The sequence below is a fragment of the Microtus oregoni genome, unplaced genomic scaffold (genome assembly GCF_018167655.1).
Source record: "Microtus oregoni isolate MIOR12 unplaced genomic scaffold, Mior012 000005F_ref0000423, whole genome shotgun sequence".
NCBI lineage: Eukaryota > Metazoa > Chordata > Mammalia > Rodentia > Cricetidae > Microtus > Microtus oregoni.
In genome coordinates this window covers 19,772,698-19,798,301 of record NW_024543064.1, presented here as the reverse complement: position 1 = coordinate 19,798,301, position 25,604 = coordinate 19,772,698, and the positions used below count along the sequence as shown (strand labels likewise).

Here is a 25,604-nt window from a genome sequence, read left to right as displayed (position 1 = left end):
TACCTCAATGGATCTCCTTACTGAACTTAGTTTCCATACACATACATATGGATCAAAAACCTACACCTACTCTCTAAAACAATATAACTATTGGACGAAAACACAAGTATAAAATTTCATGACCTTGAATTAGCAATGATGACATAAATGTAACACTGAAAGCAAGGTGAGAAAAAAAAAACAAAAAAACAGGGCAGATGAGAGGACTCAGGGTGTCGGCACACCTCTGCCCAGCCTGCACCTGAGCTTGGTCCCTGGGACCTGCACAGGGAAAGAGAGAAATGGCTCCTTCCAGTTGTAATTGGGCCTCCTCCACAGGTGTGTGTGCCCCACTCACACACAATAAATAAATGTAAAAATTTTAATTTTTTTTATAATTTATTTAACTTTATTTTATATTCATTGATATAAAGGTGTTAAATCCCCTAGAACTGAATTTTCAGACTGTGAGCTGCCATGCGGGTGCTGGGAATTGAACCCAGGTCTTCTGGAAGAACAGTCAGTGCTCTTAACCATTGAGCCATCTCTCCAGCCCTGTAAAAATTTTTTTAAAATATTTATTTATTTATCATGTATATAGTTCTGTCTGTGTATATGCCTGCAGGCCAGAAGAGGGCACCAGACCTCTTTACAGATGGTTGTGAGCCACCATGTGGTTGCTGGGAATTGACCTCAGGACCTTTGGAAGAGCAGGCAATGCTCTTAACCTCTGAGCCATCTCTCCAACCCCCTAAATGTAAAAATTTAAAAGAGAAACTAAACAGCTACCCAGTGTCGCTGGGGTCTGTGTCTAATCCCAGCAGTAGGCAGCTGAGACAGGAGGGTCTGAAATTCAAGGGCAGCTTTGGGGTGTACTGCAAAATCCTGTCCCAAGAAATTGACAATACTGAGTAGCTGTAAGTCAGCTACTCTACTCTTAGGTACACAAAGAGATCTAAAACTCTGTCTTTACACAAAAACAGGCGCATGACAACTCGGAGCAGCACAGACACATACAATGTAAGACCTACTTTGCCACTTCCGTGCCACGGTTTATATACAGGCTACGGCGCTTCTTTGACATGCCAACTTGACTCCGTCTAATTTGAATTTATGCTCAAATTACACAAGAAACAAAACGGAAATAAAAGGCCATCACCACCAGGCCTGGTGGCCCACACCTGCAACTCTAACACAGGACATGGAAGCAGAAGGGTCAGAAGTTCAACAACAGTCTTGGGTAAATTCAGGTCTAATCTAGGCTACAAATAAATACTGTTTCAGAAATAGTAACAAGAGAAAAGAAATAAAGGCAAATTGAGGAGGTGAGATACGTATTTGGCTCCAGTACTAGCAGGTTCCTGATGGGCAGATTCAGCCAGGCACAGGGGGAAAACAGGAGTCAGGATTATGGCATTTGCATCTGTGCTGAACATGTAAAGACATTTTTTTCCCTCATCATTATCCTAAAATGATACAGGATTCTATTAGGTATTAAAAACAATCTAAAGATGTTGTAAAGTGTTCAGGAGTATGTTTTTAGGTTATATGCAAATGACACATCATTTTATACAAAACCTTGAACATTTGAAGATACTTGTACCTATGAGAAGTTCTAGAAATCCTTCCTCCCAAAGCATAGCAGGGGATGACTGCATAATACATGTAATTTAAGAATAATATTAAGGGGGCTGGAGAGATGGCTCAGAAGTTAAGAGCACTGGCTGCTCTTCCAGAGGTCCTGAGTTCAGTTCCCAGCAACCACATGGTGGCTCACAATCATCTGTAATGAGATCTGGCGCCCTCCTCTGGCGCGCAGGCATACACTGAGGCGGAATGTTGTATACATAATAAATAAGTAAATCTTTAAAAAAAAAAAAGAATAATATTAAGAAAATTCGGGACAGTTAAGTACACACTGCTCACAAAGAGGACCTGACTGAGTTCAGCTCCTGCACTCACTTGGGTGGTTCACAATATAAGCCCAGCTCTAGAGGAATCTGATGCTTTGGCATCCAAGAGTAACTGTACACACATGAACCCACATACACCTAGTTAAAAACACAAACCCAGCTTAGTGTGATGGTGCACACCTTTAAACCCGGCACAGCAGGTGGATCTGCACACAGAGGATGGGAAACAGGCCGTGTGGATATAGGATGCAAATTCCATCTCTCTCTCTTTCTCTCTCTTTTGGTGTTAGACAGGGTTTCTCTGTGTAAGTCCTGGAGCTGTCCTGGAATGCGCTTTATAGACCAGGCTGGCCTCAAACTCACAGAGATCCGCCTGCCTCTGCCTCCCAAGTGCTGGGATTAAGGGCGTGCGCCACCACCACCTAGCTAAAAATTGAATCTCTTACCTGAAGCTCTGCTTCCAGGCCCAGCCGCCGGATAAATGGATCAGTGACATGATATCGCCGTTCAAAGCTCAGGGCACCCCGCTCCTAGGGACAGAAATGAAGTTGTGGTTTCTTTGGTTCAATATTATTTAATATCTAACTTGCTTTTTCAAAATGTGTTTTATGTGAATGGGTGTTTTGTCTCCATGTTCATCTATGACCATGTGCAAGCAAGCCTGCTAGGTGCAAGTCAGAAGAGGGTGTTGGATCCCCTGGAACTGAAACTGTAGACAGCTGGGAATCAAACCCAAGTCCTCTGGAAGAACAGTTAGTGCTTTAAACTTACTGAATCATCTCTCTAATCTCCAATATATTTAACTTTTCTATACTCAACCCTATGTTGAGCACGATAAGAAACAGAAAATATAACAGAGAATTGGAAAACAAAAACAAAAGAAAACGGAATGTTTCCATATTTTGGATGGAAGAGCATTGCCTCTGGGATACACTGTGTAAGTGCATACACATGCATATCCAAAATCACCTTCTGGTACTGAGCCCTAAAAACAGTTCCTGTCTTGGCCACCCAGTCCAACAAAATCCCCCAAAGACCTCCAAAACCAAAATTAAGTATTCAGCAATACCAGGTGAAGCAGACAAACGCAGACTATGTACACCCAAGCTCTTGGCTCCTATCAGGGCACAAGTTACACTCAGTTCATCCAACATGAAACTCCATGCACCGAAGGCTACATAAGTCTGCTTTTGAAAACGGGTCTCACTGTGTAGTCCTAGCTGGAACTTGTTATGTAGCTGAAGCCAGCCTTGAACTCACTGAGCTCCACCTGCTCTGAGGGCTGAGATTAAAGGTATGTATCACCACACGCCACAAACTGCTATGTAATTGAATTTCTTTTTAGTTTAAGAAAGTTCTAGGGCCGGGCGGTGGTGGCACACGCCTTTAATCCCAGCACTGGGGAGGCAGAGGCAGGCAGATCTCTGTGAATTCGAGGCCAGCCTGGTCAACAAGCGGTAGTTTCAGAACAGGCTCCAAAGCTACAGAGAAAAAAAATCAAAAAAAAAAAAAAAAAAAAAAAGAAAGTTCTAGGGCTGGAAGGATGGCTCAGAGGTTAAGAGCATTGCCTGCTCTTCCAAAGGTCTGTCCTGAGTTCAATTCCCAGCAACCACATGGTGGCTCACAACCATCTGTAATGGGGTCTGGTGTTCTCTTCTGGCCGGCAGGCATACACACAGACAGAATAATGTATACATAATAAATAAATAAATAATTTTTTTTTTTAAAAAGAAAGTTCTAGCATTTAACTTTTCAAAGGTACTATCACTTAACAACAACAAAAACATTAGAGCACAGGCAAACAGAGTGACCAGTCTTCAGGCAGTTCCACTATTGAGGCTCTTGGGGTTCTTACCAGAGGTGTATATATGCCTTGCTCGAAACTATTCTAAGCTTCAGTCATCCTATTCTGGAGTCTCCCTGGAGCTGCCTCGCTAACTGAACCCACCTGCCCAGTCACTCTCGCATCTCACAGGTAACGTTGCCTTCACATGGAGACTGCAGGACAGGCTCTAGTGCAAGGGAGCCTTAAAGAAGATCGGCCTCAGGCTGCAACTCAGCAGCTGGAGCAGTGAAGAGGCTAGAACTTATACTCATATGCACCCCCACACTAATGGCTCACCAGCCTACATTAATCTTAGCAATGGAGACACAAATATGGGGAACAGGGGAGCCTTCATGAATTCCATGTACTTGAAAAAAATTGAGAAGACAGGAGACCTGATTCTGTCCTCAGTCTGCTACCAGCAGGCTATGTGACTTTAGGTAAGTGACGACTGTAGACCTGTCTTTTGTTTTTTTTTTTTGTGGGGGGGCCATCTTTAAATGAATCTATAGGGTGGCAGTGGATCTCAACCTGTGGGTTGCAACCACTTTGGGGTTGGAATGACCCTTTCACAGGGGTCACCTAAGACCACGAGAAAACACAGATATTCACACTACAATTCACAACAGAAGCAACATTACAGTTAAGAAGTAGTAATGAAAATAATTTTAGGGTTTGGGGTCCCAACATGAGAAACTGTATTAATCGGTTGCAGCATTAGGAAGGTTGAGAACCACTGTAGGAGAAAAAAGTGTCTAAGGCACAGGTTAGAAGGTCCGGGCTGCTTACCTTGATTTGCCTACGAATGAGGTCTCTAGTAATGTTGACTTTTGCCATCTTCTCTTAATGGTTCAACAGAAGGAAGCTACAGAAGGATCTTCAAGACCCTTGCACATTCCAACCAAGCCCAGGTCCACAAGACAAGCATTTAATTACCTGTAAGGAAAACAAAAAGCGCCATCAAGCCTTGGGAATGGAATAGGTACCTTCACAAGCCTGGTCCCACTCCTAAGACAGCCCACTAGCCCACTCAGTAATTTACAACATGGGGGGCTGGCCCTGCTCCACGGTACTCAAGAACTCCTGAGTGGGTAAAGATCAAGCACAGTGACTCATAACCACAGGGAGCACTGAGCAAGCACGTGAGGAGTCGTGATGCCTAACCAGGAATGGCTGTGGATGCAGGAAGGAAAACGGCAAAACAAATGTCGATGTCCACTTGTCCCATCACACCACTGGCGAACTATCTGAACTATCACACTTTAGATCCGAGACCCTCAGCCAGACTCTCCCACAAATCAGTACCATAGACAAACAGTTTCACAAAATCAAAACCTCAAAAAGGGGGCTTCCAGAGAACTGACACAGGGAAGCTCCAGGCCCACTTCTAGGTCTTGCCCTATACACCTATTTGTTTATATCCTTTGTAAAATCCTTTATAATAAATCAGCTTTCCTAGTGGGCATGTGTAGTGGAGACAGAGATCTCCTTGTGGAATTGCTTCTTTCTCCTCCCACCTTAAGTGAGCTTCAGGAACCTGGGTGACCAGACTTGTGTGGCAGGAGCTGTAGCTAGTGAGCCATCTCACCAGCTCCAGTATTTGTTCGTTTTCTAGTTTTTCGGAACAGGGTTTCTCTGTGTAACATGCCCTGGCTGTCCTGGAACTCAGAGAATAACTTGCCTCTGCATTCCAAGTGCTGGTATTAAAACCATGTGCCACCGCCACCCAGATCCAATACTTTTTAACTTAAAAATGTTTTTAAATTTTCCATGTATCTTTGTGAGTTTGAGGCCAGCCTGGTCTACAAGAGCTAGTTCCAGGACAGGCTCCAAAGCTACAGAGAAACCCTGTCTCGAAAAACAAACAAACAAAAATTTCCATGTAGGAGTATTATTCTGCCTGCATGTACGTCTGGAGACCAGGAGCTGCAGGATCCCCGGGGAACTGGTATTGCAGTGGGTCATGAGCTGCCATGTGACAGGCGCACAGAATCAAACCTGGGTTCTCTGGGGGGGGGAGGGGGGCTTTCAATCACTGAGCAATCTCTCCAGGCCTACCTACTAATTAAAAAAAAACTTATTATTAAAAGATTTATTTATTATATATACAATATTCTGCTTGCATGTATCCCTGTGGGACAGAAGAGGACACCAGATCTCATTAGAGATGGCTGTGAGCCACCCTGTGGTAGCTGGGAATTGAACTCAGGACCGCCGAAAGAACAGCCAGTGCTCTTAACCTCTGAGCCATTTCACCAGTGCCAAAAAAACTTATTATTTTAAATTATGTATGTGTGTGCTTCTGTGTAGGCACATACACATGAGGGTAAGGGCCAGCAGAGTCACATCTCCTAGAAGCTGGAGTGACAGGCAGTTGTCACCAATGTATTAATCAAACCATGGTCCTCTGGAAGAGCGATATCTGCTCTTTTTTTTTTTTTTTTTGGTATTACTGGGTCTTTTTTTTTAATATTTATTTTATTTATTTATTATGTATACAATATTCTGTCTGTGTGTATGCCTGCAGGCCAGAAGAGGGCACCACCATGTGGTTGCTGGGAATTGAACTCAGGACCTTTGGAAGAGCAGACAATGCTCTTAACCACTGAGCCATCTCTCCAGCTCCGCGATACCTGCTCTTTACCATGGAGCCATTTCCCCAGTCCCTAATAAATGTTTTGATTTTTTTTTTTGTCTAAGTATTTTCTATTAATTATTTTTTTTCCAGCCTGTTCACAGTTTCCCTTCTCTCCCCCAATCCACGTCTCCTTTTTCTTCAGAAAAGCAAAGGCCTCCCATGTATATCAGCCAGTAAGGGCAAAAGATTAGGCACATCCTCCCCTATTAAGGCTGGACGAGGCAACTCAACAAGACAGGATCCCAAAAGCAGGTCCACGACAGAGACAGCGCCTGCTCCCTCTGATCGGAGTCCCACAAGACCAAGCTACACAACTGTAACCTAGCGCGGAGGGCCTAGGTCAGTCCCACACAAGTTCTCTGGTTGACAGCTGAGTCTCTGGGAGCCTCTAGGAGCCCAGATTAGTTGATTCTGTGGGTTTTCTTGTGGTGTCCTTGACCCAGAAAAAGTTTGTTTTTTTTTAAAGAAGAATGCAAGAAATGTGCGATGACAAAGCCCATGGTTCAACTGAATAAATTCCTAGGGGCTGGAGATGGCTCAGAGAGGTTAAGAGCACTTGGCTGCTCTTCCAGAGGACCGGGGTTCAATTCCCAGCACCCACATGGCAGCTAACAACTGTTTGTAACTCCAAGATCTGACACCCTCACACAGACATGCAGGCAGGCAAAACACCAATGTACATAAAATAAGAATAAATAAATTATAAAAGAAATTCTTCCTCAGTATCTGGATAGTTAGCCTTTGTCCCACCATATCTATTCCTATACCATCTAATTCTGTTTAAAAGAGCAAGAAAGCCGGGCGGTGGTGGCGCACTCCTTTAATCCCAGCACTCGGGAGGCAGAGACAGGCGGATCTCTGTGAGTTTGAGGCCAGCCTGGTCTACAAGAGCTAGTTCCAGGACAGGCTCCAAACCACAGAGAAACCCTGTCTCGAAAAACCAAAATAAATAAATAAATAAATAAAATAAAAGAGCAAGAAATACAATTCTTTAATATATAGCAAAAGGAAACACAAATGCAAGAAGAAAATTCAAGTATATTCATCACAGATTTTGTTGCTGAAAAAAAAAACCCACACAAGTTCTTAATATTAACAGTCTGGTGAAACAACGTATTGCCACATAACATCACAGAGATTAGAAATGATAATCACAGGTCATCAAAATGGCTCAGTGTAAGGTTACTTGCCACCAGGACAGACAACCTTAATTAAATCCTTGGGAACCACATGATAGAAAGAGAAATTCCACCATCATGTATGCAGCCACACACATATGCACACTCCACACATAAAAAAAAAAATCAATGCAGTATAAAGTTTTTTTTAAAAAAAGAAATGAGAGCCATGAAGGAAAAATGTCTATGCTATGTGCAGCCCTTAAACAAACACTATACCTCAGCTAAGTTTTAAAAGTGAAATATCACTACTTTGGGGTTACAATAAGACTTTTTCATTCTACTTTCCAAGTGTTCTGAAGCAGTGGTTCTCAACCTGTGAGACGGGAGCCCTTTGGGGGTCGAGTATCAGATATCCTGCATGTCAGATATTTGTATTACATTCATAACAGCAGCAAAATTAGTTATGAAGTAACAACAAAATAAATTTACGGCTGGGGGTCACCACAACATGAGGGACTATATCAAACGATTTTAGTTAAGATTCATGTATGGCTTCAAAATACAGAAATACAGAAAGGGGAGGAAGAAAATCAGACACACAGGAAACCAGTCAGTTAGGAGGTAAAATAAAAATATGGATTTAAACCCGTTAACTTTGACACAACTAATACCTACTTAGCATTTTTTTTTTGGTTTTTTTTTTTTTTTTTTTTTTTCGAGACAGGGTTTCTCTGTGGCTTTGGAGCCTGTCCTGGAACTAGCTCTGTAGACCAGGCTGGTCTCGAACTCACAGAGATCCGCCTGCCTCTGCCTCCCGAGTGCTGGGATTAAAGGCGTGCGCCACCGTCGCCCGGCATCCTACTTAGCATTTTTTTTTTTTTCTTTTAAGCACTGCTTGGCCCATTCTCTTCTAGGCTAATTCTCACATATTAATTTAGCCCATCTCTAGTCATCTGTGTATGGCACCCCAAGGTGCGCTTACCAGGAAGATTCTAGCCTATGTCCATCCTGGGTCGGAGCTTCATAGCGTGCATCTGCCCAGGAGCCAGGAGCATGGCGTCTCTCTTTGAGAGAGCTGTGGAGTCTCTGAGCTCACTTCTTCTTCCTCCCAGTGTTCTGATCTGTTTACTCCTCCCACCTATCCTCTAACCAATAAAATGGGCCAGGGCAGTTCCTTTATTAGCCAATGACCTTCCTCCATCATTTCCCCTTTTTCGGTTTTATTATATCTTTCTGGAGTCTTTGATGGAGTTAAGAATAGTTAGTTATAGTTATAGTTTTCCTTAGTTATGATAAAGATTATTGTAACTTTTACTTGATAACTATTTTGTTATATGTAATTTTGCTATGTTAAAGCCTTTTTTTTTTGTTTAAACCTACTTAGCATTTTAATGACCATTTCTGCCCTGTCCTGAGAAGAAATGGTAACACACTGGAAAACCGTCCTGGAATACAGCCCGGCTTTCTCAAAAAAACGAAGAGTGCCTTCCCACAAAGTTTGGTGGGCACATCTAACTTGATAAAAGATTTACAGAGGAAGAAATGCCTTTATATCTACCAAGGGCACAACTAATTTCATATTTCCACCCAAAAGTCTCTCAAACAAAGAATTAGATTGATAAATCAAAACTTATTTCAAGATGAAATAATGAAATAAGAAGATGAAATCATGGCCAACTTCTCAGTGCTACCTCCGTAAGCATTCTTGAGAGTCAACAGGTCAGTTACAGTAGCTCAAATTCTAGTAATAATTCTTACTACCTGAGTCAGAGGTCAGAGAAGCAGAGCAGTCGGCCACTATGAAATATGAAATACTAAGACCAAATGGGGTATCTTGTCTCTCCACGTCCTCAGACTGAATGCTTGAGCTCCTCTCTCTTCCTACCTTATATTCCTCATCTCCCTTCCTGTCTCCACTTCCCTAGCGCTGGAATTAAAGGTAAGGTATGAGCTCTGTTTCTCCTTTAGAATTGGTCTAGCATAGTCCAGGATGGCCTTGAACTCACAGAGATCCACCAGCCTCTGCTTCCCCAGAGCTGGATTAAAGGTGTGTGCCACCACTGTCTGGCCTCTGTGGCTAACCAGCAGCAAACTCCGCACTCTGGTCTTCAGATCACAAACAATCACAAGGTATAGAAGCTTGGGAAAGGGGGACAGACATCCAGCAGCGACATACATGATCAAACACTAAAGATGGCAATAACAGGAATTCATTCTCAGATGCAGTATGCAAATTACATAATAGCTGAAATTAATAATTTCAAGAATTTTAGCACAAGAATTTTAATGAAGTAGACTTGGAAGGATTAACTGAATCTTACTTATACTAATTTATTTGTACGTTTTAGAGCCAGCATAGAACAGGACATTAGCCACGGGGAAGAACATGACAATGTGGAAGCCACTAGAAAAGGAGAGCATGTTCTCCTCACTCTGAGGCGGGGTGCTGAGCGCCACACCCCAGCGTTCACACTCGGAGCTGGAAGAACACGGAGAGCTAATTTGTTTAGAGAAAATGAAAGCTCAGTAAAGACTTTCTCTAGCCAGAGGACAAAGGTTTTCAAGATATGATCTGTAATTAGGACGCTACAGAGCAGCCCAAACAGACACTCATGAAAGGAGGAGAAAGTGACTCGTCTAAGGCGGGCCAGCAAGAGGAAAACGCATGACCTAATGGCTATCAGAAGGATGAGCTGAGCAAGCGGCTAAGCAGATGTCACACCTTTCTGAAGGCATTCTCCCAAGGGCTGAAAATCACTAGCATGTCACCTTTAACCCCATCCTACCTGCAATTTTTTAGCTTTGGCTACTAGGAAACTTTCCTCTATGAGGACAACACTAATAAGAAACTAATATTCAGGGCCAGCAAGATGGCTTAGCAGGTAAAGGGACTTGCCAAGCATATCTGGAACTTAAATTCAATTCCTAGAACCAACACGTAACACAGAAAAAGAAATCTTAACTTCATGAAGTTGTCCTTGACATTCATATACACTGGGGCATGTGCACACCCATATAACCGTGTGTGTGTGTGTGTGTGTGTAACCATACACATACAAAATACTAAGGGCTGGAGAGATGGCTCAGAGGTTAAGAGCATTGCCTGCTCTTCCAAAGGTCCTGAGTTCAATTCCCAACAACCACATGGTGGCTCATAACCATCTGTAATGAGGTCTGGTGCCCTCTTCTGGTCTGCAGGCATACACACAGACAGAATATTGTATACATAATAAATAAATAAACATTAAAATAAATAAATAAATACTAAGTAAAATAACAATAGCTGGGTTTGGTGAGAAAATGATCTACTCCTAATGCAAAGGGAAAGGGTACCAACAACGTAAGAGGCGAGGCTGGTGAAGTTATCCATCCGGAACCAAGGACTATGTTAACACGCAAACATAAAGAACAACCCACTTCATGTTGGTTATAGTCCTTTGTCTGCCTAGATAATGCAGCAGAAAAGATAACACAAAATGGATTTTATGAATGTAGCATGTTGGGGCTGGAGAGATGGCTCAGTGGTTAAGAGCACTGGCTGTTCTTCCACAGAACCCCGGTTCAATTCTAAGCACCCACATGGCAGCTCACAACAGTCTATAACTCCGGCTCCAGGGGATCTGACCCCTTTAGAGGCATGTATGCGGGAAAAACACCAATTCACGTAAAAGAAAATCATGCACTTAGGCATAAATTCCAGCCCTCTCAGTGTGCCAAGAAGACTTCACCTGAGGTCCAATTTGCACATCTGCAGAATGAAAACAGGGTAGGCATACCTACCTCAGTGGGCAGCTCTAAGTGTGAACGTATACAACACCAGTGCCTGGACTCGGGAAGTCGTGCTACACCGTCTATCAGGAAGAAAGCTGACACTGGGGATCCCATCGCAGGACTGCAGGTGACAGAGCCTGGTGTCCTTACTCATAGCTTTAAGTTGGGAGATCAGAAGGAAAACTGTAACTTTGTTTTAAAAAGGCAGGCAACTCCACACAAACCCTCATGCAGTGATGTTTACAGAAGTGCTGGACAAAAAGAAAAGCAAGTCAATGCCTCAATAGATAAATCAAATGGAGGGATGGTTATCTGACCAAAAAAAAAAAAAAGCAATAAAAACTCCAGGCCTGGTAGTGCATGCCTGTAAACTTAGGGGCTTAGGCAGCAGGCTACCTGAGTTACAAACACTATCTCAAAAAAAAAAAAAACACAAAAACAAAAAAAACAGCGAGTGGGTGTCTTTCCAGTGTGGGTGCTGTGATGATAACCCAATAATAAAGTGTCTGCAAGTTCCATCCCCCAACCTACTTAAAGCTAGGTCGAGTTGCACGCTCTTGTAAGGCTGGAAGATGGGAGAGACAGGTAGATTCTTGGAGCTTGCTAGCCAGCTGGCCTAGACTGTACCTCAGAAAGTGGTGGCAGTGAGGGTACAACATGGAAGTGAGATGCATCAGCAGGTACAGCGCTCACCATGCAAGCCTGACAACTCGAGTGTATCCCAGGGCCCAAAGAGGACAGGACCAGCTTTTCTAGGTTGTTCTCTGAGCCACACACATGGCATGGTTGTGACCACACCTCTACTTATCATATACACACAAAAAATTCTAATAAAGTGGGCCATACCTGAGGCTGACTTCTTGCCTTCACATATAACTCAAAAGATACATTCACACATAACCACAACACACATGTGCACCCACCAACTCACTAGCTAAAGAATAAACTTCTGGAAAGATCCCAGTGAATGGTGATGTCATATGATCTAATCCTTGAAATGTTTAGAGCTTGGAAATAAGAGACAGCAGAACAGAAGACAGCGAAAGGATGCGGCCTTTTAAATTGAAGCAGAATTCCATAGGACTAGTCATTTCTGAATACACAAGTCAACGGTCTCCAGCACACATACTGTTGTACAACCACCACCCCTAGCTTCTTCCAGAACATCTGCATTACTCCATACCCAGCAAGTAGTCAGTTCCCATCCTCAACGCCTGACAAACACCATTTTCCATTCTGTCTCGACAGATCTACCTACTCCAGACGTTCCATTAGGAATATACGGCCCTCTCCATACTCCAGATGCTTCATTAGCAATATATGGCTTTCTCTGTCTGGCTTCTTTCATTTATCATAATTTTATTTAAGATCCATTTTGCACTATCTGCACTTCACTTCTTTTTCTGGCTAAATAGTATTCCACTACACTGATACAGTACATTGTGCTCATCTACTGGCTGCTGTGAACATCTGTAAAGAGACCCTGGCTGGGAATGCATCTCAGGGTAGACCAGTTCTAGCATACACAAAGAATGGAGCTCTTCATCTCAGGTCCCTTTAAAACTCTCTCTAGTCAGGCGGTGGTGGCACACGCCTTTAATCCCAGCTCTCGCGAGGCAGAGGCAGGCAGATCTCTGAGTTCGAGGCAAGCCTTGTCTAAGAGTGAGTTCCAGGACCGCCTCCAAAGCTACACAGAGAAACACTGCCGTCAAAAAAAAAAAAAAAATAACAAACCCTCTTTCTAGTTGAGCAGTGATAGAAGACACCTTTAATCCTAGTGGGGGGGGGGCAGAGGCAGGCGGATCTCCATGAGTTTGAGGCCAGCCTGGACTACAGAGAGTTTTCCAGGACACCCAAGCTACAGAGAAAAGCCCTGTCTTGAAAACAAAACAAAACAAAAACTAATGAAAAAAGAACATTTGAACTATAATTTATGTCATGACATTTCTGGCATCTGAATATTTCAACTATATATAAAAAAGCTTTCAAACTCTTTTCCTTTCCACTTCAAAATCACAACTCAGAAAGGAAAGCTGGTTCTTAACTCCTCCCGTCTCCTCCCTGAACTGTGGTTTTGCAGCTTCTGTTCCTTCAAGGCCTGCTCTTCACCTGATTCATCTCATAATGTTCCCAAGACTGAACTTGGCAGATGCCAGTAACGACTGAATAAACAGCGTGGCTAGCTGTGTACACAATGCATTATGCCTGCCCAACTACCTTTGCTCGTGCTTTTAATTTGCTTCATAGCAATCCCATGAGGAAGCCACGAGGTTATTCTCATCCCCACTTAAGGAAGACTGAAGCACACACTCCATGGTGCTGAGGAAGGACCAGGAGAGGCTGGGATCCTCTCTATCCCCATCGTGCCCTTGGCCAGCTTCTACCTTAACTGATAGGAACTGAGAGAGAATGCACTCTGTCCAATTTTTCTTCCGTCTATAAAATGAGAATTATTAGCTGGGAGTGGTGTTGCACAGCTATAAAACCAGCATTTGGGAGGAAGGCAGACCAGCCTCAGTAACAGAGTGAGTTGGAAGCTAGCCTGGGCTACATTAAGACCTATCTTAGTTTTCTACTGCTATGACAGAACACCATGAGCAAGGCACTTGATCTGGTGATCATGGCTCCGCAGGGTTAGAGTCCATGATAACCATCATGGCAGCAGAAATGGTGCCGGAGCAGTAGCTAAGAGTTCACATCTTGATCCACAGGTCCAAGAAATGGCATGAGCTTAGTACTCACCCACAGTGACATACCTCCTCTAACAAGACCACACCTACTTCCCAAATAATTCCAACCAGTGACCAAGTACTGGGGGCCATTCTCATTTAAACCATCACAAGATCCTCTCAAAAAAGGAAAAGAAAAAGGAAAGAAAGAAAAATGGGCTAGTCAGGCAGTGGTAGCGCACCCCTTTAATCCCAGCACTCGGGAGGCAAAGAGGACAGCCTGGTCTACAAGAGCTAGTTCCAGGACAGGCTCCAAAGCTACAGAGAAACCCTGTCTCGAAAAACCAAAAAAAAAAAAAAAAAAAAAAAAAAAAGAGGCCTGGAGAGATGGTTCAGAGGTTAAGAGCATTGCCTGCTCTTCCAAAGGTCCTGAGTTCAATTCCCAGCAACCACATGGTGGCTCACAACCATCTGTAATGAGGTCTGGTGCCCTCTTCTGGCCTGCAGACATACACAGACAGAATATTGTATACATAATAAATAAACAAATAAATAATATTTAAAAAAAAAAGAAAAGAAAAAAGAAAAAAAAAGAAAGAAAAATGGGCTAAACCGAATGGCGGTGGAGCACACCTTTAATCCTAGTACACAGAAGGTAGAGGCAGGTGAATCTTTGAATTCAAGGCCATCCTGGTCTGCAGAGCAACTTCCAGGACAGTCAAGGCTGTTACACAGAGAAGCCCTGTCTCAAAAAACCAAAGGGAAAAAAGAAAAAAAGAAGGAAAAAGAAGAAAAGGGGGCTGGCAAGATGGCAATATGGCTCAATGAATTAAGGGCACTTACCACTTTGTATGATGCCCTGAGTCCTATTACTGGTACCCATGAGGTGAAAGGACAGGACTAACTTCCAAAGCTGTGCATATACACATGCATGCACACACTTACACACATGCATGCACAAACACAAAATAAACAGGAAGCCTCAGAGATGAGCTACAAAACCATTTCCAACAACTGATGATTCTCAGGACACACTGCAATTTAGCTGCAGAAGAAAGATGGAACCTCAACCATACGTACTCCCACCCCCCCCCATGCCTCTTCCACAATATGGAGGTACCTCCAGTACAAGTGACAGCTGACCCCTTTCAACATTATGAATTGCGCAAAAGATGTATGCAAGTTTCCTTTTCTTCTGCTTGCAGTGGTGTCCCTATTGGAGCAATCCCAGAGGGCAATGTGTAACGTCACAAGGGCCAGCTAGAAGGTTGGTACAAGTGTCAAAACGTGATGGAGAGCCAAGCTGTGGAATCCCACAGACCCAAGGCTCAAGTCCCAACTCTACAATCTAATTTCTGTACAGCATTTCTTTTCAGACAGGGTTTCTCTGTGTAGTTTTGGAGCCTGTCCTAGAACTGGCTCTGTAGATCAGGCTGGACTCAAACTCAGAGATCTGCCTGCCTCTGCCTCCCAAGTGCCGAGACTAAAGGTGTGCGCCACCACAGCCCAGCTTCTTTCTGTACAGCATTTCTAAGACTCAGTTTCCTGATCTGCCGGGTAACCAGCGATGGGAGAACACACAGGTAAAAGTTCTGAAACTGAGCTGCTAAATGAATTTACTCAGCTTTCGAAACAGTTTACAGGTGTTACCTTCAACTCCTCCTAGCAATCCCCGGGACAGGTGTTACTCTTACCCCAGAGTAGGATCTGAGGCAGGAAAGTCAATTTACCACAGTCATTAAATGGGAAGTCAACCTAGTCCCACATTACAGCCCGGATACTGGTCATAAACAACTATTTCTATCATCTTTAATCAGATCATGTCTAAACAGTTGCCTAAAATGTTTATTTATTTATTTATTATACAATATTCTGTCTGCATGTATGTCTGCAGGCCAGAAAAGAGCACCAGATCTCATTACAGATGGTTGTGAGCCACCACGTGGTTGCTGGGAATTGAACTCAGGACCTTTGGAAGAGCAGGCAATGCTCTTAACCACTGAGCCATCTCTCCAGCCCCCCAGTTGCCTAAAATGAATGTCATCTCTTACTATTTTTTTTTTTTTGGATTTTTGAGACAGGGTTTCTCCGTAGCTTTTTGTTTCCTGTCCTGGAACTAGCTCTTGTAGACCAGGCTGGCCTCGAACTCACGGAGATTCGCCTGCCTCTGCCTCCCGAGTGCTGGGATTAAAGGCGTGCGCCACCACCGCCCGGCTTCTTACTATTCTTTTGTGCTTTTCAAGATAGGTTTCTCTGTGTAACAGCCCAAGCTGTCCTAGAACTAGCTCTCGTAGACCAGGGTAGACTAGCTCTCTCGGAGGCAGAGATCCACCTGATTCTGTCTCCCGAGTGCTGGGTTAAAGGCGTGTGCCACCACTGCCCAGCTATCTCTTACTAGATAAAGTAAGAAGGTAAAATTACCTTGGCTGAGGTATAGCATACTAATAAAAAACTGTTTAGAACATGAGGCCCCCTGGTTCAATCCCCAGTATCGACACTTCCAAGAAAAAAAACAATTATCTTGGTTTTGTTAGTCTTAAACACAAATTTTGCTAGACAGTGGTGGCACACACCCTTAATCCCAGCACTCAGGAGGCAGAGGCAGGTAGATCTCTTTGTTTTTGAGGTCTACAGAGCGAGTTCCAGGACAGGCTCCAAAGCTACACATAGAAACCCTGTCTTGAAAAACCAAACAAACAAAACCAAACAAAAAAAAAAAAACCTTGTAAATTTAAAGAGTGCTACTTCAGGCCTCTAGTATCAGCACATGCTTGTTCCCCCAGAGGCAGGAGGATCACCAGTCTGAGGCTATCCTAGGCTATCCAGTGAACTGCTGCCTCTGAAAAGAAAAGGCCAGCACAGAGTGCAGGCCTACAAAACCCCAACATTAGGAACTGAAGGCAGGAAGATTGGGGCTTTGAGGGCTCATTGGGTTATACAGAAGTTAGGATCAGAAAACATGCCAATTTTAGAGTCATGGATGATTAATTCAAGGACAGTTTTGTAGAAAACGGCTAATAGACTAGTCCTATCAGCAGAGAGCATCTCTGGAAACATGGTAGTCTCCTGGTTCAGAGTCCATGGGAGACTGACAGCAGCTTTTTCTGCACACGTCCATCTGATGGAATGTTTCACTGTCTGGGAAGCTGCTAGCAAACTCACCTTGACATCTCCTCGCCCGAATGGGCTTTATAACGCCATTTGAGCCGTGTGGGCATTTCCCTGAGTCTTCAAAACTCTGCTTTTCCTAGTTACCCAGTCCGCCTTCTGTGGCCCATATCATAGGTATCATGAAGCAGTAGAAGACAGAAAATAAGAAAAAAGGGCCAGGCGATAGTGGCACACGCCTTTAATCCCAGCACTCGGGAGACAGAGGCAGGCGGATCTCTGTGAGACTGGTCTACAGAGCTAGTTCCAGGACAGGCTCCAAAGTCACAGAGAAACCCTGTCTAGAAAAACCAAAAAAAAAAAAAGAAGAAAGGAAGCATGTTTTGATAAGGTTTATGAGCAGCCTCTGTCTTGGATTTGGTCTTTAATTTGTGCCTTTCCAAATCCAGCCACAATTCCTACCTCCCTCAGGGAAGCCACTAAGTTCCACCCTCTAACTCCAGTCTGCAAAAGGGTCAAAGGAAAGTCGGCGATGGTCCTGGGAACACTCCCTTCAAAGCCGTGCTACGTCCATCCAGATGTGGGACTCAAGAGAGAACCAGGCTCTCTGTGAGTTCGAGACCAGCCTGTCTACAGAGCTAGTTCCAGGACAGGCTCCAAAGCCACAGTGAAACCCTGTCTCGAAAAACCAAAAAAAAAAAAAAAAAAAAAAAAAAGAGGGAACCAGGGAAGCTGCCAGCATCCATGCACCAAGGTGTGGCCTGAGGAAGCTTGCTCAACAGGCTGGCTCCCATTCTGAAAGAGATTCCCTAAAGCAGTTTTATTCTGCTTGAAAACAGAACATGGGGTAGTAAATAAAAGTAGACGTTTACCAGGTTCTGGTCCTAACAGAACCTGTAGATCTGTGCCCAAGAGTCACTGGGTAACTTCCTGGCCAAGGTCCTAGTCTGCTCCCCGCCCCCACTGCAAGAAAAACGGGGCTAATCCCTCCCTTGATGGCTACAGGGAAGATTAAGGGTCATTATTCTTGGCATCCGGCTCTGGCACAGTTTCAGCACTTGTGAGTGAGTTTATCCTAAAAGAGGGTATTTAATATAAGAACGTTACAGTGACCCTTGACCCTCACTTTTAAGAATGTCTGGAAATTTTCTATTCTTCCCCTCCTTCCTTAGCAGTCCCAGGGCCTGGTCACCTGGTCAGGACATCCTTCAAGTGCTCTACCACCCAGCTACATGCCCAGCCCGGTTTCAGTGTATTATTTTGAAAACACTAGGTTGCTCAGACTGGTTTTGAACTCACTCTAGAGCCCAAGCAGGCGTTAAATTTTCGATCCTCCCAGACCAGCCTTTCATGCAGCAGGGACAGGAGGCTAGTAGCACCAGGCTGGGCTGACGACGTTCTGGAAACCAGGCCTCTCACACTTTGACCTGCTGGTTGCATCCTTCTCTTACTCGGGTTTCAAGGTTTCAGGGCTTGCTCACTATGCCATGAAGCTGAGTCTGAAGCTATTACTAAGAGTACAAAGAATTAGGCCAGGGCTTTCAGGGTTCCTCCACACAGGCCTGACGTCACCCCGAGGAAGCCAATAGAGTGGTACCCTTTAATGCACAAGCCTGGCTCCTGAGGAAAACCACGGAGGTCCGGGGAAAAGGACCCCGGGGATCCACACTTTCACATCTCCCCATTAGCTCCTCAGAGGCTGGGACATACATCTGTAGCTCAGAGAGGACCTCTGTCCTCTCTGATAACTAACAAGAGGCAAACGTGAGTTCCAACAACAGCCCCTCACTCCTGGCTGTGCCACCTCTGGGATATTTCCTGACCCTGTGGAGCCTGTTTCTTCAGGCAGGAATGATGATCCTGTCTACCTTTCCCAGGAGGGGCTCTGAAAGGACTGAGTGAGGTATTTGAGAAGTGTCTCGCAAGTGTCCAGTAAAGCAGAAAATCAATACACATCAGCTTTTCACAGAGCAAAATGAAAGCAATAGGATGGTTTAATGGGAAAATAGCTTAAAAATACCAAAAGACTGCTTAGTCCAATTACTTAAGTTTGAATCCTCTAGAATACCCGAGTGACAAGCCGAGCATGGTGGCTCTTGCCTTTAATCCCAGGTTAGGGAAGTAAAGGCAGGTGGCTCTCTGAGCACTTGGAAGCTAAATAAAAAGATGAGTCATGGCTGGTCAGGGTTACAGGGTCAAAGTCACCTTTGAGCTCAGCTCAAAAGACCGAAACAAAAGTGGCAAAGTTCTTGCTTTTACAGCAGCACACTTGGGTTTTAGAAAGCTGAGTTTTCTACTGAGCATAAAATGCATGCTTGTACTTCCAGGACCAAGGTGGCAGAGGCTTCCCCATGGTTTTAAGGCCAGCCTAGTCCACCTAGACATAGACAGGCCAGCTGTCTCAGAGGGGGTGGGTGGAGGCCTAGAATCATGGCTTACTTGGCACAGTGTTTGCCTATTCTGAATTAAGTCATGGGTTTGATGCTTGGCACCAAATAGAATCAACTGTGATGACACATGCCTATAATACCAGCATTCCTAAGATAGAGAGGTAGGAGGATGAGAAGTTCAAGGCCAGCCTGGGATACAGGAGACTCGGTTCCATTCTGTCCGTCCTCCATCCCTACCCTCCTGGCAAAAAAAAAAAAAAAAGACAAATTGAAGCCAAGTCTCAGAGTTTGTCTACCTTGTAGAATGCTGAGAAAGTCCCTCTCCCATAGTTTCAGCCCTACTCTTTAGCTCTTCCTCCTAGACCAGTTACAGAGGACGCCCAGTGCCATAGAGCACTCCAGGCTCTCCTCTAACTAGCTGTGTGAATTTAAACTTTCTTTCTCTGTTTTCTATTTTGTTTTTCGACTCAGGGTTTCCTTTCCCTGTGCAGCCCTGACTGTACTGAAACTAGCTCTGTAGCCCAGGTTGGCCTCAAACTCAGAGATTCACCTGCCTCTGCCTTCAGTGCTGGGATCAAAGGTGTTCACCACCACTCGGGTTAACCAAGCCTCTTAAATCTCCAAATCTGTGCCTTCATGTGCATAATAAGGCAAAAATAGATGAGCAGTGGTGGCGCACACCTTTAATCCCAGCACTTGGGAGGCAGAGACAGAGGATCTCTGTTGAGTTCAAGGCCAGCCTGGTCTATAAAGTGAGTTCCAGGACAGTCTCCAAAGTTGCAAGGAAAAACCCTGTCTGGTAAAAACAAAAGAAAACAAAGAAAAAAGAGTCTGTCCTGAGCCTCAGAAGACACTTGGAACTTAAAAAGAAGTGTTTTCGGTTTTATTCTTTTAATGTGCATATGTGTGAGTGTGAGCATCATGTGGACGTCAGAGGAGATCTGGGGACTGAGCTCAAGTTAGTAGGGCTTGCCAGACAAGCACTGCAGGAGCTTGGGCCTTCTGAACCATGCTGAGATGTGAAGACTTCTTTAAGATGAACTAAATGAATTTTGCATTACAAAGGCCATGAGTTTGTGCATCGTTATGAGTAAGAAATAGCCCCCACAGCCTCCTGTGTTGACTGCTTCCTCCCCAGCTGGTGGCACTATTTTGGGAGGTGGATGAAACTTAAGTGGGTGGGGCATAACCGAAGGAAAGAGGTCAGTGGAGGCCTGCAGTAGGCATGTTACCCTTTACCTGGCACCCTCCTTCTGCTCCGTTTTGTTTGCCATGAGGTAAAAACCTTGTCACTTACTCCTGACACCATGGAGCCCGCCAGTCATGACTGAACACCCAGAAACCAAAACCCAAAATAAGGCTTTTCTGTTTAAAGGGGGAAAATGCCACTTGTGACAATTCCAAAACTGGCCAAATATTGTTAACCTTGCCATCATGGTTAGAATATCATATATGCTCTCTTCCCTTCAGTGACCACCAGGGAGGGAATCCCAGGAAGAAAAAGGCTATTGTTGAATTATTCTGCCAAAGTAACCCCAAAGTAGTACTCCCTCTATAAGATGTGCCTACGGTAAGGGCTCCCAGGATGAAAAGAGGGAAGGATACGAACCTACATTCGGTTTGATCCAAATCGTGACAGAAAGGGTTGTCTTTAGTGCGCCAGTGAAAGACAACTTGGTGGGCCTGATGAAGCAGGCCTATAACTCCAGTGTTGGTTAGAAGCTGAGGCTGGAACAGCACAGGTTCGAGGCCTGCATGGACTAGTAAACCCAGAGGGGGCAACTGACCAAGAGCTGATCTCAAGATTTTCTGAAGGGCCAGCAATGAGGCTCGGAGAGCAGAAGTGCTTGCTGTGCAAGTCTGACAAGCCGAGTTTAATCCCAGGAACCCACAGTAGAGAATTGATCACTATGCTTCACGCACTGACGGGACATTCAAGCAGTGGTGTGTACCTTCATGCATGTGTGTAGCACACACAACTCTCAGAGTGATAATGAATTTTCTTAAGAAGTGAAACACAGAAAATTGGTGATACAGCTGTGCAGTACAGAGGGCGTGCCTAGCATGCTCACGGCCCTGGGTTTAACCCCCAGTGCCAAAACTACACCGAAACCTCAGACTAGGAAAGAGGCAACCAAAGACTACACCCATGTTCATGCTTAAAATCTATATTAAAGCCGGGCGATGGTGGCGCACGCCTTTAATCCCAGCACTAGGGAGGCAGAGGCAGGCGGATCTCTGTGAGTTCGAGACCAGCCTGGTCTACAGAGCTAGTTCCAGGACTGGCTCCAAAGCCACAGAGAAACCCTGTCTCGAAAAACCAAAAAAAAAAAAAATCTATATTAAAAACATTCTTTAATAGACTAAACGGAGAGAAACCCAACCATTTATGCCAGATAAAATGGCTTACACTTGCAATCCCAGCACTCAGGAGCCGGAGGTAGGAGGATCTGCCTTGAGCAGGTAAATCTGGGCTAAACAGCAAGAGCCTATCTCAGAAAAGAGAAAATGAAATACAGCTTAACAATGAAGAAATCAACTGATTCAGATTCAGTCCAGCTCGGTACTCTCTGGCTCAATGATTAAAAGCACTGACTGCTCTTGCAGAGGACTGGGGTCCAATTCCCAGCACTCACATGGCAGCTCACAACCCTACCACATGGTAGCTCTACTTCCAGGAGATCCATCACCCGCTTCTGGACTCCATGGGCACCACACACATGTAGTGCGCATACTTTCATACAGGCTAACGACTCAAACATATAAAGAAAGAAATAAATCTTAAAAAAAAAAAAAACCAGGGGGCTGGAAAGATGGCTCAGAGGTTAAGAGCATTGCATGCTCTTCCAAAGGTCCTGAGTTCAATTCCCAGCAACCACATGGTGGCTCACAACCATCTGGCCTGCAGTCATACACACACAGACAGAATATTGTATACATAATAAATAAATAAATATTAAAAAAAAAAACCACATGGGTACGCCAGGGAGTGCACGCCTTTAATCCCAGCACTCGGGAGGCAGAGGCAGGTGGATCTCTGCGAGTTTGAGGCCAGCCTGGTCTATAAGAGCTACAGGTTCCAAAGCTGCAAAACCCTGTCTCAAAAACCAAAAACAACAACAAAAAAAACCCACAACAGCAAAAATTATACTCAACAGCAAAAATTCAATTCTTAATAAGATAAAAGACCTACAAGAAAAAATAAGCCAGAACTCAAACCAGAAGTAGTCCAAAGGGTTCATTCATTCACTGCTTGAGTACAGACTGACCACTCAGAGAGCACACCTGTGTCCCGCGTAGGGCTAATATAAATAATATCCTTACCTCAGAAGATACCCCGGAATCATTTTCTTCTCAAAACTGTTACAGGCTTTGTTCATTTATTTATACTTGGGTTTAGTTTTTTTTTTGTTTTTTTTTGTTTTTTTGTTTTTTTTTTTTTTTGAGACTGAGTCTCACTATGTATCCCCTAGTTGGCCTCAAACTCCCAGAGATCTGGCAGGCTTTGTTTAGAAAGGTGGTGGTGGCACATGCCTTGAATCCCAGCACCTGGGAGGCAGAGGCAATCTCTGCAAATTCGAAAACAGCCAGGGTATTATTACACAGAGAAACCCTGTCTCAAAGATCCAAGAAAAAAGGAAGGAAGGAAGGAAGGAAGGAAGAAGGAAGGAAGGATAGAAAAGAAACACTTGGGCCAAGTGTAGTGAGATAATGACAATATTTGAGAAGTGGAGGCAGGAGGATAAAGAGTTTAAAGCTGGCTAGCATGAGCTACATGATGATCTCGAGGCCTGCCTGGGCTCCATCAGACCTTGTTTTAAAAGGCAGACACAAAAAGAGCACTTACCTGACACTTTATCCCAATCCCCCACCCTATCCTTGGACAGAATGGAAAAGCTACTGCCACTGTCACCAGGCTTCTAAACTCAAACTTGAGAACAAAACTTTCAAGTTGCTCCACCAATACATTACAGCTCAAGAGAATTCAGAAAATCAGAGACCTTCGGAAGAAATACATTCAGCTGCTAAGACAAGTTGTAACCCCTCATACCTGTTTTCTAGAAGTGATTATGCACCTGCCGAGAAGGGCAAACCAGAAGTCACCGAGTGACTCCAACCACCAGATTGGGGGAGGGCGGGGAGGGGGGGTGAGCTTCACTAAAGCTTTTCAGAGAGGGGTTCTGCTGATACGCAGTTTCTCTGTCTCTACACTTATTTACCCTTAGAGATGGGTACTAACAGCCCACTCCCAAACAGAGACCTTTTGTACTGGGCGCTACAGTCGATGATGCAAACACCTTGGCAAAGTTCAGTTTGGTGCCAGGATGAGCCACTGAAGGCATCTGCGGCTGCCAGAAGCCTGAACACACACACACACACACACACACACACACACACACACGAGGGAGAGGGGGAAGAAGGGAGAGGAAAGGGGCAAGGGGGAAACAGAGAGGAGAGGTAGAGACAGAGACACGGAAAGAGCAGGTCAGGTCATTGACCTCTTGAAACTTCCACCTGCCTCTTTCTTCCTGAGTGTGACCAGCGCCAGATCAGATGTCAAAAACTCCGCAAAAATAAATAAATAAAAGTCCCGTGATAGGACGACTTCCACCTCTGCCCCGGTGGAGCCCCCGGGACCCCTACTACCTGCTCCCTACCTCCCAGCCAGCTCTCTGCAAGCCTACCACCCCCGGCCCACTCTGCTGAGGCCTGCCCCCTTTCTCGGGACACCCTGAAGTCCCGAGACGGTCAGGCTCAGGCCCCCGGCACGGGAGCCGGCCCAGAGCAAGCGGCCCGTGTGCTGAGGCTGCTGAGCCTTCCCCGACTCGGCGCCCGCGGCGGGGATGGGGCGAGGGCGATCCGTACCTGTCAGGTCTCTTCCCGGGACCAGCAGCGGCGCAACTTCAGGAGCCCATGACGGTCCGGGGGCCCGGCCCCTCTCCCGGGAGCAGGGGCGCGGATCCCGGGAAGGGGGCTGGGGACCCGGGCTGCTCTAGCCTCGTCCCATGCTCCTCGCCTGGCGCCTGGCCGGGGCCGGACAGCGCCTCCGCCCGCCCCTGCGCACCGCCTCACACCCGCGCTCACACACACTCACACTCCCTCGCGCGCTCTCACACACGCACTCCCCTCCCTCCTCCTCCTCTGTTTATCTCCTCCAGCTGTCTGGGGGGGGGGGGGGGACCCAGGAGAAGCCCCGCACTGCGCCTGCGCCACGCAGTCTCCGCGCCCGCCCCGCGCCTCGCGGTCCGCGGCTACGCTACGGCGATGGCGCCCGGCAGTTTCCAGAATAGTGAGCGCGGGCCCCAATCCTCCCCGCCCCCCCCCCCCCATCGCGCGCCCGGTCAACGTCTGCTGCCGGTGGCGCCCACTAACCTGCTAGCGGGGAAGCCCCCCGCTCCGCCGGGGCCAATCGGCGGCACCGCTCGCGGGAACGGCAGCCAGTGGGCGGGCGGAAAAGCCGGACTCAGCCCTGGAGTATCATGGGAGCCGTAGTTTTTCGCCATCGCGGAGCTCCTGCGGCGTGAGCTTGCCCCGCCCGGTTACCATTAGTTACCTGGACGCACCTCCCATCCCATTGCAGGATAAAATGCTGCCTTGCACACCTTTCCTGGGACCCAATACCACATGCTTGCCCTAAGTCCAGCACAGCTCCCTCTAGGAGCTCGTCAAAACAGCCTCTGCTCTCGTAAATTAGTAGACGCCTTAGGCTAAGACCCAGAGTCCTCCCAGAGCCTCAGCCTGAAATTCCTTCACCCCTCGAGGGGGCAGCACATTCCATGCTGGAATTTTCCGGAGCGGGAAGGAAGAGGTTAAGAGAATCGTTCCTACATTGGGTGCCTGGAGTAGTCAGCCACATGCTCTCGGAATTCAGGATTGATGGCAGACAAGGTTCAACTAATATGAGTCGAGTCGCTGCTTTTCTGACTTTCGAGCCTTGTGGAGTCCCAGGTCAAAGTGGAAACACCCTCCTCTCTAAGGAAGTTCCCAAGGAGACAAGGGAGGCACTGAGAGACCAGGAGCTTCAATTCAAAAACATTTTCATTACCCTCTGAGAAGAGGAAATGTCACTTGTGGTACGTAGTATGCCAACGTCCAGTAAATAACACTTTTATTTTCACTGTATTGAGTAAGGTCCCTTTGATAGGTATAATTGTTGCTACGTTTTACAAAAGAGGAAAGAAAACAAGGG

The 25,604-nt window shown here is 45.5% G+C and overlaps 1 protein-coding gene across 2 annotated transcripts in view; it reads right to left on the bottom strand.

Annotated features, from left to right (window-relative positions):
* The window catches only part of Wdtc1 (WD and tetratricopeptide repeats 1), a 46,828-nt gene extending 22,242 nt beyond the window's left edge, over positions 1–24,586 (bottom strand). The window contains exons 1-3 of one of the 2 annotated variants that reach the window (XM_041652382.1): positions 24,281–24,586; positions 4,507–4,653; positions 2,339–2,422 (exon numbers count right to left, since the gene is read on the bottom strand). In XM_041652382.1, coding sequence (XP_041508316.1) covers positions 2,339–2,422; positions 4,507–4,554 — 132 coding nt within the window. In that variant the 5' untranslated portion in view covers positions 4,555–4,653; positions 24,281–24,586. The remainder of the gene's footprint in view (positions 1–2,338; positions 2,423–4,506; positions 4,654–24,280) is intronic. The other variant, XM_041652381.1, reaches the window with a different exon arrangement.
* Between the last annotated feature and the right edge of the window lie 1,018 nt (positions 24,587–25,604).